Source organism: Pavona decussata, unplaced genomic scaffold (assembly GCF_977016875.1).
Source record: "Pavona decussata unplaced genomic scaffold, jaPavDecu1.1 SCAFFOLD_602, whole genome shotgun sequence".
Classification (NCBI taxonomy): Eukaryota; Metazoa; Cnidaria; class Anthozoa; order Scleractinia; family Agariciidae; genus Pavona; species Pavona decussata.
The window spans coordinates 1477970-1488836 of record NW_028145860.1 but is presented as its reverse complement, the minus strand read 5'-3'; the positions used below and the strand labels follow the sequence as shown (position 1 = coordinate 1488836).

At 39.4% G+C, this 10867-nt stretch overlaps 1 protein-coding gene and 1 long non-coding RNA gene across 2 annotated transcripts; one reads left to right on the top strand and one right to left on the bottom strand.

Moving 5' to 3' along the window:
* Positions 1–20: 20 nt before the first annotated feature.
* Positions 21–5128, bottom strand: LOC146449287 (heat shock 70 kDa protein 12A-like). The gene is made up of 4 exons (XM_085101558.1): positions 4248–5128; positions 2446–2673; positions 1828–1993; positions 21–1107 (listed from the first exon to the last, which is right to left on the bottom strand). The coding sequence occupies exons 1-4, from the start codon at positions 4545–4547 to the stop codon at positions 29–31; spliced, it is 1773 nt and encodes a 590-aa protein (XP_084957684.1). The 5' UTR covers positions 4548–5128; the 3' UTR covers positions 21–28.
* Positions 5129–5644: 516 nt separating this feature from the next.
* On the top strand, positions 5645–10778 carry LOC146449286 (uncharacterized). Its single transcript, XR_014860636.1, has 3 exons — positions 5645–6301; positions 6740–6831; positions 10369–10778. It is a non-coding gene; the product is annotated as an uncharacterized LOC146449286 (long non-coding RNA).
* Positions 10779–10867: the final 89 nt, after the last annotated feature.

Sequence of the window (10867 nt, the reverse complement as noted above, 5' to 3'; positions counted from 1 at the left end):
GTTTTCCTCTCTGGTCTTTCTTACGACACTATGTCAGATTCTTCGTCACCAGTCTTAGCGCAGCCTTGGCTGAACTACCGGAAGTGACGTCAGTAGCTGCAACCTTAATCTCAGTTCCGCCAAAATAAACGTTCAGCTCTATGTTCCGGTGCAGGCCTTTGGAAACATCGGGGCTAATGATCTGAAAGGCTACATTCTCGGCCACCACACCGGGGTCGGTAACAAATTGCGCTTTCTTGTTGTGCGTGCTGAAGAAACGCAAGGATGCAGACGTTTGCTCAGGATGAACAGGAGAAAAGGAAAACGAACGCTTTTCTCCTACTTTCACCTGTTCGTCTTCTTCTACCAGAACGTCGAAAATGTCTTCGCAGTAGTTCACGCCGCAAATTTCGCTTTTCTTGTTCTCTGGGTGTTTGCTTGCGTCGAAGACTTCATTAATGTCAATGCCGTATGTTTTGGCCATTACGCGTGTTGTAAGTAGATCAGGCGTTTGTGCGAACATCACAGCTCCTTTGATGATTGCTAGTTCGGCATCACGTGGGGTTAGCACTCTCTTGTCCGGGAAGGCCTGGGTAATAGCTTTCCTCAGAGGCAGCGCTTGAGAGAAACCGCCGACCAGAAACATCGTGTTCACATGAGCGTCACTGACTTGCTTAAGAAGTGATTTGATGACGTCCACAGTTTTTTGCACAACAGGTTCGAAAAAGCGACTGATTACTTCAAGACTTAAACTTAAGTAATCATTACTGACATTCACTTCGTTGTTTTTGTAATGCACCTTGAGTCGTTCGTTGATATTCTCGTCGCTTCCAACCTCGTGAGAATACGCATTTACAAAGTTAAAAGGCAAAACAATGCTGACTTCATCGCTGTCCACCCCTTCCTCAGCTCGTTTCTGAATTTCAAAGTCGTTCATGATTTTCTGCCAGTCGTTCGGAAACTCTCTTCGGAACTTGTTGATGAAGTCCTCTCCGAACACCGTAATGAGCATGCGCTGGAATTCCCTATCCACGTGCATGCCTCCCAGGTGGCCACCCGCTGGACAGTGGATCTCGCGGATCGTGCTATCCTCCTGGATTTTATGTACTGTTATGTCCAACGTGCCCCCTGAAACGAAACACAATGCTTGCATTTGAAACTCAAAGTTTGCTAGATTTGTTTTCTCGTAACTTCCGAAGGTGAAGGTTTTTAAAGGCCAAGTCTTGCCCTCAACAAAGTTACAACTCTATTCCTAGTAATACTGTTTCTTCCTAGTTGGGAATTCTGCAATAGGGACCTTAAGAACCGGACAAATCTGTGACGCGCAATGTTTGCGTGCGACAACTTTTATGGTTAGACACAAGGTAAAAGTTATAAATTATGTACAATGTTGAAATGGGTATCAGCGCCGTTTGACTCAAAATTGCGAAAGGAGGCGACATTTCTCATTATTTTCGTATTCTGGGCTTCCGCAGAAATCAGTGTAACGAACAGTGCAGCATAATTGAAAGAGTGATTTTCGACTATCCAAAGAACTTGGGAGTTGTTGTTTATGTTGGCTTTTGATGAGCTCTGCCGGTAATTGGCCCAAACAGGCATAAACTAGTCTTGGTTGCGCACGCTCTTCCCCACACTGACTCCGCTTGCAACGTTTTTCTTTTCGATATATGATTGTTTGTTGGTAAGAGACCGTTTTGGCAAAACTCGAGCCATTGTTAATATACCTAGCCAATCACAACTAACGAAATAAAAAAAAAAAGCGCGTAGCACATCTAACAAAAAAGTTACAAACCAATCCTTTGTTTTATGCGAGATACATGTAAAAATAAGGCGACAAACAATTCAAACCTCCGTTGTCAATGACTATGTATGAAGCAAGGCCCTCATTGACCAACTCGTCTCCAGTTTCCCCAAGGAAATCCTTCATTTGTAGCGTTCTGCAGTAAAACGAGGCTGCCTCAGGTTCAAGGGCGATCAGAAGCTTATCCGGGTCATCAGGTGACGCTAATCCCGCCTGCAGAAAGAAAAAAAAACGGTGTAAGATACAGGGTTCTTTTTGGTTTGTTTGTTTGTTTGTTTGTTTTGGGTTGTGGGGGGAGGGGGGGGGGGGGGATCCAAGACGTCCCTCTTAAGACGAACAAAAGTTACCTTTATCTCTTATCTGGTTTGTTGCTATCTTACCGGTAACGTCACCATTACAAGCCAGTGATTTACACGGGATCAGCCAGTGGGTTTGAAAGCGTGCGCAAGTGGAAATTCCTCCAGTCTCCTACGTCGTCACACACGCTAGTCCCCAAATTAACGGTTGTATAGGAAATGTGCACATGAGTAAGACTCTGTTCGAACCGCGGGGATATGCCATTTGTCTATTATTGAATAGGTTAATAGGGTTTGATAAAGAGAAAGAGCGTCCCAATTCTCACCAAAAATTACGGATTTCAAATCTGCACGGTTTTGCTTACATACCTTGTAAGCCGCCTCCCTCATAAACTCCTTGGCAGTCGGCTCCCAAATGGCGGGAACTGTCACCACCCATTGCACATCACGTGATTCGTACGTTTGGCCCCGCTGACCACTGGCGTTGATGCATTCCATAGCCTTATCGCCGAGAAAAGCTAAGCAGACTGAGAACAAGTCAAGGGCTTTTACCACTGCACCGTTTGACGCCATTAAGCTTGTGTCTTTAGAAAGATCCTGAAGGGTGCATACAATGGAGCAATATTAGTTTGTAGACAAAACAAACACTCCTTTATAAACTGCGCCTGGGAAAATGAGCCTGCGATCTCCGCCTTTTCCTGATGTTTTCTATATTTTGGCGAATTACACAAACTAACGGAATTTTTAAACCATTTAACTTGCGTTAAACACTGAGATTATGGTTTACTCCAGGTGTAAAGAAAGTGGTTATCGTCTTTTCCTTTTCTAGTTAAAAAAAAGAGAGGCAGAATCGGTTCAAATTATAAAACGGATGTAACTTGTGATTCTGGCATAAAATTGATCGAGTGCAGCTAGGAAAACTTAGCACACCTCAGTTGCTCTGGTAATATAATGTTTATTTCGCTGTATACCAAGTTGTTGAAACTTTCGAATCCTGAAGTGTGACCACTTATTTATATATACAAATGAAAGTGAGCAGGGGTCTGCATATTAACAGGCGCTTCTACTTGACAATAACAGCTACTGGGAGCGATTATTAAAGCAGATTAAACAGTTTTTTCTGTGAATCTAGAATCGCTTTCCATTTTTCTGTTGGAAGAAATAAAGAAAACACTTCTTTACTTTGCGTTCAGCGCTCTGATCAGATTAATTAGCAGAGTAAGGGTGTTAACAACTCCATTTTGATCACTTGACCTCGGGTCATGTTTTAACGCCTCGAATCATCATCAATAAACTATGAAACAAGTCTTTTCGAAGGAAAAATGTTCCTAATTAGTCATTATTTTTCACAGACAGGCTAAATTATTATTAGGTTAAAAGAATTTTGGGCAATTCAAGGAATAGATTTCAGATTTGATTAAAAGCAATTAAGAATCAATTTTCCTATATACAAATTTAATTAATATTTGATGCCATTTAACAATGTACGCGTCGGCAAAATTAGCAGGGATTTTGGACTTGTTTCGTGCAGGCCGCAGAAACATTGAAAAAATGATTGTTGGCTCAATAAACAGCAGAGAAACAACGGGCGGAAAATTCATTACATTTTCTATTTGATAAATGTTTTCTTTCGCTAATAGCATATTTACATTATCTGAGATAATGCATAAGACAAAACAAAAAAAGGGTCTCTTTTTTCTACGGTTCACACAATCTGCAGGAAGTGTTCACTTTGCACAAAAGCAAACTTACGGGCGTCATTGTGAGAGTTTCAAGCTCAAAACTTCACAAATATTTAACAATTGTGGAACAAAACAACGTATTGAATAGAACCACAGGCAAGTTATGCTCAGTAGCTTTCATTTGAATGGTCACACTTTAGGATTTCAGCCACAGACGCAAAAGTTAGAATCGCCTTCCTTGTGCAGCATAATAAACAGCACCACAGGAAAGTACTGCTCAGTAGCTTTCATTTGAATGGTCACACTCTAGGATTTCAACCACAGACTCAAAACTGTTGACTGCTTGATTGTTTGATTCCGTGCTCGAGAAAGGGGTAATACGGATTTTGTATCAGCTAGGAACGAGAATAAAATGGGACAAATACGCCGCGATACAGCAGACGCATACACCCGTGCGCGAGAAATAAACAGCATGAGTTCCTGCTTTACCTTTGTGTTGTAAAGAACCAACTTGAATCTTTCAAAATAAATGAAATCCTTGTTACTTCCCTTAGCCAGATGCTTGGTGTACGTTTCCACAGCAGCGTGACCAAACTTACTAAAGCTTCCATCAGGATTCAGCAGAACACAAGTTGGAGTCTTGTAGAAGCTAAACCCCTGCCCACGACCCCAGCCACGAAAAACCTGGATACCCGCTTCCCCTAGAACATTCGCCTCGGCGAACCCAAATCCGGAGAATGTTGTACCAAAGTCGATTGCGACTGTAACCGAGCGATTTCGCTTTTCCATGTTGGTTGAGTTCGACCATAGACGGGATTGTTTCGCACTAGAATCCTCTTCAAGACTTTTCGGACCGCGTGATATGCCGTTATCAAAAAGACGATCAAGAAACCAATTGGATAATGTGTTAGTTGTCTGTCATTTGTATGTCAAGAGATGAAAGAAATTGTCTGAATCTTGACAGTCACTCCCTGGTGAGCTGAGAAAGTAAACGAAGATCAAAAGCAAGCTGTCGAGTCCAATTCACTCGTTGCTTTCAAGGTTCAGTAGACTTGGCCGGTATAGTCTCAGGGCAAGGAGGGATAGCACGAGAACGCGCGAAAATCGCTTCGCGCGCGCGAGTCGAGATCAGGAGAGTAGGAGAATAGAAGGCTCCGTGGGTTTCTGGAACAAGGCGCGAATCACACGTGGTATGCAGGGACTGTTCACAGTCCCCTTTTTTTCCGTGGGATTTTCTAGACTCTCGTACTGCCTAAACTACCGAGGGGACCGGAAGTGGGGAGATGGCGGGAAACCTCCTCCACACTCAACGTACCCTGACTAGGGTCCCCGTCGGCAGTTTTCACACTCTCCCCAGGTTGCGCTCCCCTTTACAAACTGATGGTGGGAGTTCGACCGAAGCGTACGAGTCTCGAAAATCCCACGAAAAAATAGGGGACTGGGAACAGTCTATATTCAGTGCGTCGTATGTGTAATCAGAGATTCACTTACTCATCACCGAGTTCGCCTCCCCCCCCCCCCCCCCCACCCCCGAGGAGGCCGGAGACGCGACGTGCAGGACAATATTTCTCTTTCTCCAGCGCGTCAGAACTCGGAGGCCAACCAGAACCGGTAGGTTCACACTGAAAAATGTAACATTGAAAGACGTTTTCCACTCGCGCTTGCTAGATTCGGGATCACTATAGCCAACGACGCGCGCGAGTGGCTGTAATCTTCCTACAGCCAACGCGCGCAAATCTCCGAGTAAAATATGACCTGATGCGTATTACAATCGTCTATGGGTTTTCACAAAATTGTAGTTTCGGTGACCCTTTTCATCGGATGCGTGTTAACTGGATATTTTTTACAATGCCTCTGTCCCATAATGTTTCCCCTTAAAATTTTTTTGCATTGTGCATGCGCACTTTGCCAGCACGTGCAGAATGTTTCTTTCTTCGGGTGCGGCAAATGCCGTTGTCAGTGATTGGTTTTAGTTTCTAATCCATATTCATAACTAGCTTCACACGATGTTCTCGGACTTGTAAGAAATCCGTTGGAAAGGAGCGGTTTGACGGTTCTCTTTAACGAAGAAAAATGACGAAATTCGAAGGCTTGAAGCATAGAAAGAAGTACACGCTAAAGGTAAGTCCTTTTCTTCAAAAATTACTTAAAGTTTGTGTGGACACTATAAACAAACCAGGGATAATTTGCTGACTTAACACGTGCGTTGGCTTGCTGCTCGCTAAAAACATCGATTGAAACTCCTCGACTTTACTCAAAATGAATTAAAACTTGGCCTCGTTGTTAGTGAACACTGTTAATAATATTACTCCAAAAGTTTAATGAACATACAGGCTGTTCCATGATACTTTAAATTTTGTTGTCCTTCGCCGAATAAATGCGTTAGTGAAAGCTGGTAATTTGACTGGTATGGCGCATAAATTAAGCTTGTGTTGCACAATTACCGACATGATAATTTGTATTTTCAGAAATGCTAATTCAGCAAATTGCAAGTAAGCATGAGGAGACAGAAACCGTGAAAACAAGCTGGAATTACTTCAAAGGTAAGAACTTTGTCATCATACAAGAAATCCGCGGTGATTCCCTTTAAGGACCGACATCAACAGGCACATTCTCCTCTCTGTTGACCATATCTTTCTTCTAGCATTACTTGGGAGAATTTGTTTGAACATCAAGACAGTTTTTCTTTAGTGATCAGTCCATTCATTGTCATAACCAGTATGCTGAATTCAAGTAGTCATATTATTCGATTTTCTTGTTATTTCTTGCTTGTTTATGTTCTAAAAGCAATACAGTAGCTTTTTAACTGGCTCAAGGTCTTTGTAGTAATAACATCCGTTACAGACCCTTATTGTAGCTGATTTTAATTCCAACTTCACCGTTTAACGCTTAGTTAAGAAAGATATTTTGGCCGGTTTAAAATCCCAATAGCATAGCATTTGCTGCAAAAATCGTTAAGTTGATTTTTTGTTGAATTCCAGGAAAATCATTCAGCAAATACTGAGAACGGGAAATGAAAGAATGGAATCCAAGACAAGCTGGAATTTGGAGAAAGAACGGACATGCTTTAAAGGTAAAAACTTTTAAATGATATATCAGATGATAAATTTCTTTTAACAAAAATGGCTGACTGAATTTCTTTATTATTTCAACAAAGTACATTTCAGTAGAATAAACGATAGATTGATTATATCCGCCACTGAAGCAACGAAATAAACGGATATCGGAGATAGGTAGCCGACTGTAGTTTTTTACGCTAATGATCCGAATCATTCCAGCCACTATTTTTACTACAGTTTTATCCAAGACCTGATAATTCAAGTTATTTCATAGTTTTAAGGTATTTACTTAACAATTTCGCGCCAGTTATTGTCTACTTCTGCTTCTTTTTCTTAAATTTTAAGCAAAATAGTGACCAAAGTGAAAGTGTCGAAACGAAAATCTTCCCTCTGTGTCAAATTGATCATATCGTTAACCTAGCCTTGGCCGCAAATGGAGCAAAGTTTTTTTCGATCTTGTATTTGGAGTTGATAGCCTAATTTTCTATTTGGACCAAACATTATAACAAACCATCATCGTTATTTAAAATTTCAGTCTTAACATACAGAGATCATACTGATGCACTCTTTACAAATCCCAAATTATTGTCTCTTAGCAATGGCTGATAAGGTCACGTGGAGTTTTGCACCTATCAAGTTTGGCGCAGTTTTTTTCTGACATGATAGTGGATCTTAAGAAATCAAAATTTCTCATAGAAGGCAAGCTTTAATTTTGTTTATACTACGCCACAACAGCGGAAATTTCAATTTGTTTGAGCCTTCTTATCTTATACCAGAAATTCATTTCAAGCCTAAAGCTTCTTGAAAGTCAAAATAATTATTACGGATTTAATGGCACGCTATTTTTAGGTCTGTAAGAAATATTCCAATTTATTCAAATTACGTTCTGTTTGATTGACTTGTGTTTTATTTTAGCAGTTTTCAAACATAAATACATTAAAATTGCATTCAGCTAAGAAGCTCAATGAACGTTTCGAATGTTGTCCTATGACAAAATAATTTTTTTAGAATAGAAAAATGATTTTCTTAAAATATTGAGGAAAAAAGAGGAAAAAATTCAGCCAGTAAAAACTGATTGTTGATTTACTTGAAAGCGCTCTAACAGATTTTTTTAAAGTTCGCCTACAAGTTGTATAAGTTGACCAGTTTGTTGTATAATTCTGACTTGATTTAGAGATCATCGACATTTAAAACGAAAGGCCATGCTTCATCGTTGCTATGGCAACGCTGTTTCTTGGAAACCAATGAAAAAATAAACTTTGATCGTGGATTGAAAGGTGGCGGAGTATGAAGGGAATCTTAGCTTGCCTGCTATACGAAATTTTCATTTCAAAAAATCCTCTGTCAGGTTAATAAATGTGTAACGAGCCTCCTTTTTGTCATGAAACCAATCTCAGTGACGTGTGGCATAGATTGATATCTCCACATCTTAAAAGGCTCACAGAAAATTCGGCCCATTTACTATTGAGAAAAGGATTTTCCAAGGCTAGAACACCAGGCTGGCTTTTGATTCACCGTAAACAATTTGCGCTATTCTGTGGTATCTAATAAGGTGTCGAATTTATGCAGTTGAGTGCCAAGACTTGTTTGGATGGAAGAATTAGTTTTTTTTGGGAAAGAGAATATTGTAATAGTGACGAAAGAAACACATTCAAAATGCAACCATTGATTGACAGGAACCTTCAGTAGGCTTGTAGCAGTTGTGTAGTCTTGGAGCTCAATTTTTTAAAAATGATAATTTGGACCAAATAAAGGCTTTCATTTTTGTTACACTGCAATCTTGATCCAGGCATATGACTTTTATTTGATTTCAAACGAAACGATTTACCATAGAAACGAAATCATGTGACACTCAATTTCAAGGAAGCCGCCTGTTTTGTCGTTACAATTCGGATAGAATTAAACTGAAAATGCTTCAAATTACATTAATTGGCAATACTATAAATTTTAGGACAGTTTGAGATCGTCTCTAATTAAATCTTGATTCATTTGTCACAAGTTGATTTTGACTGACTGTTATTTTCGTCAGTGATGATAAAAAAATCTTCGTTTCTAAGAATCGAGATTTTGATGTTCTCGTATTGGAAGAGCAGAAATGACGAGAAACTAAAACTTGATGAAGTGCAAAAGGAAGCGATTGCTTATTCGAACTGATAGCAAAGATATTTTCAAAATACGGGAAAGGATATGCTGCCAAAGCGTTTAATATTGGATTTGTGGAGGTAATCGGCTTTGGAACAACTTCACCTTGATTCTTCTTAAGTGAAAGCAATTATAAAAGAGATGTGATCACAATAGACCCTTCTCCAAAATGGCGGCAACAGATTTGAATGAGTTAAAATTGCACTGAATGAAAAACTGATGCCAGCACTGGAAAGAGCACGTTTACTTTAGTAACCTTGCACAGTTTCAGCATATTAGGTGTTATATCAGCTTAGGAAATGTAAGATGAAATTTGACTAATTTACAGACGTTTGTATGACTGGGGGTATACGTCATACCCCCAGTCATACAAACGTCTGTAAATTTTTCATTTTTCAACTTACATTTTCTCAGCTGATATTACACCTGATATGCTGAAACTTTGCAGGGTTACTAAAGTAAAAGTGCTCTTTCCAGTGCTGGTACACGTTTTAAATTTTAACTTATTTGAATTTTCGGCCGCCATTTTGGAGAAGGGTTTATTTCCTATACTTCTTTGTATTTAGGTTTGTGACATTTTAATTTACTCTTAGACTTCGCGCAATGTTGTTTTTCCTTTTAACAAAAAAAAAAAGAAAGAAAGAAATGCCTTTGATAAATAAATTGTACAGAAAGACGTGAATGTCGCCTCAAAAATTTGCTGCTGAAGGAAGGGGGAAAAAAGGAAAAAAGTAAGATTTTCGAGGATCGGGGCTTGAACCAAGCCCCTCTAAAGCTACTTAAATTAACGACGGCAGAGATAAGGCCGTCGTTCTTCTATTCAAGGCGTGAGCTTTTACCACAAGACCACCTCGGAATTGCTTGGAAAAGAATGGTCAAAATTCACTAGAAATAGGTTCGGAACCTCATGTTTTATTAATGAGATCGTGCCACTTTGCTTCGTAACCAATGACAACATAGGTCGTGCGCGCGTGCAAATTACGCAAAAAAGACAAACAAGTTTACAAGTTGAAAAACAACACTCGCAGCCAAGAATATTTTTTACGACAAACCCGGCCGGCGTTCAGCAAATATCTCGGTTTTATTTCCTTTCACATTCAAGAATACTAAGCGTTTCAAACTAAATGTAGTTGTCCAGTTGTCCTTGTCAGTAAATTTATAACATTTTAAAAAAACCCTTCTTTACCCGTTTTTTTTTTTATCAAAGGCGACTATAATTTATTTGACGCTACAAAATGGCTTAACTGTATTAACGACATTGCAAGTAATTCCGCATTAATTTTACGATTGCAGAAATAGTTACCAAGGTACACTTTTAGTCACGTGCTTTTCCAAACCAAATTATTTAGTTCATTACAGATGCTGTTGTGGCGTTACATGAAATTAATGTCAAGTTCCTTTTGTTTTAGCTGTCAATCTCAAGTTGGACTGAAACACAAGAGTGAAGAACAAATCGCTTCATCCGCAAGCCGGAAAGGATATACAAGCAAGCAGGACAAGAGAAAGACTGGGCATCGATTAACTTTTTGGACACATTTAAAGGTAGAAAATGTACTGTTTTAGCGAGCCCTTGTACGAAAAAGAAAGTTCCATTATAACAGTTGCTTGAATTACCTCAAATTAAAAAAAAAAAATAGGGTCGGTATCAAATTCCAACAAACATTCAAACAAAATATAACATTTTGACAAATGTCCACCAAAAACAATCTTAAACATAATTTTTCTGATTAGAAACGTTAGATTTCATGACAATTGGAACTGAGGAAGTCTTTGAATTGTTAATTTTAGAAAAAAATCACAAAGGGTCGATGGCAAATTCCAACAAGCATTGAATTCTAAAATTAATAAAAAGCGCATAAGGTCTATAACAATTTCCAACAATTATTCAAACAAAATATAAGATTTCAG

Excerpts from the sequence above, each read along its gene's own strand:
- LOC146449287 (XM_085101558.1), bottom strand. The coding sequence starts at position 4,547 with ATGGAAAAGCGAAATCGCTCGGTTACAGTCGCAATCGACTTTGGTACA. Across the intron at positions 1,994-2,445 it reads TGAGGGAGGCGGCTTACAAG|GCGGGATTAGCGTCACCTGA; the intron begins GTATGTAAGCAA and ends TTCTTTCTGCAG. Across the intron at positions 1,108-1,827 it reads CATAGTCATTGACAACGGAG|GGGGCACGTTGGACATAACA; the intron begins GTTTGAATTGTT and ends GTTTCGTTTCAG.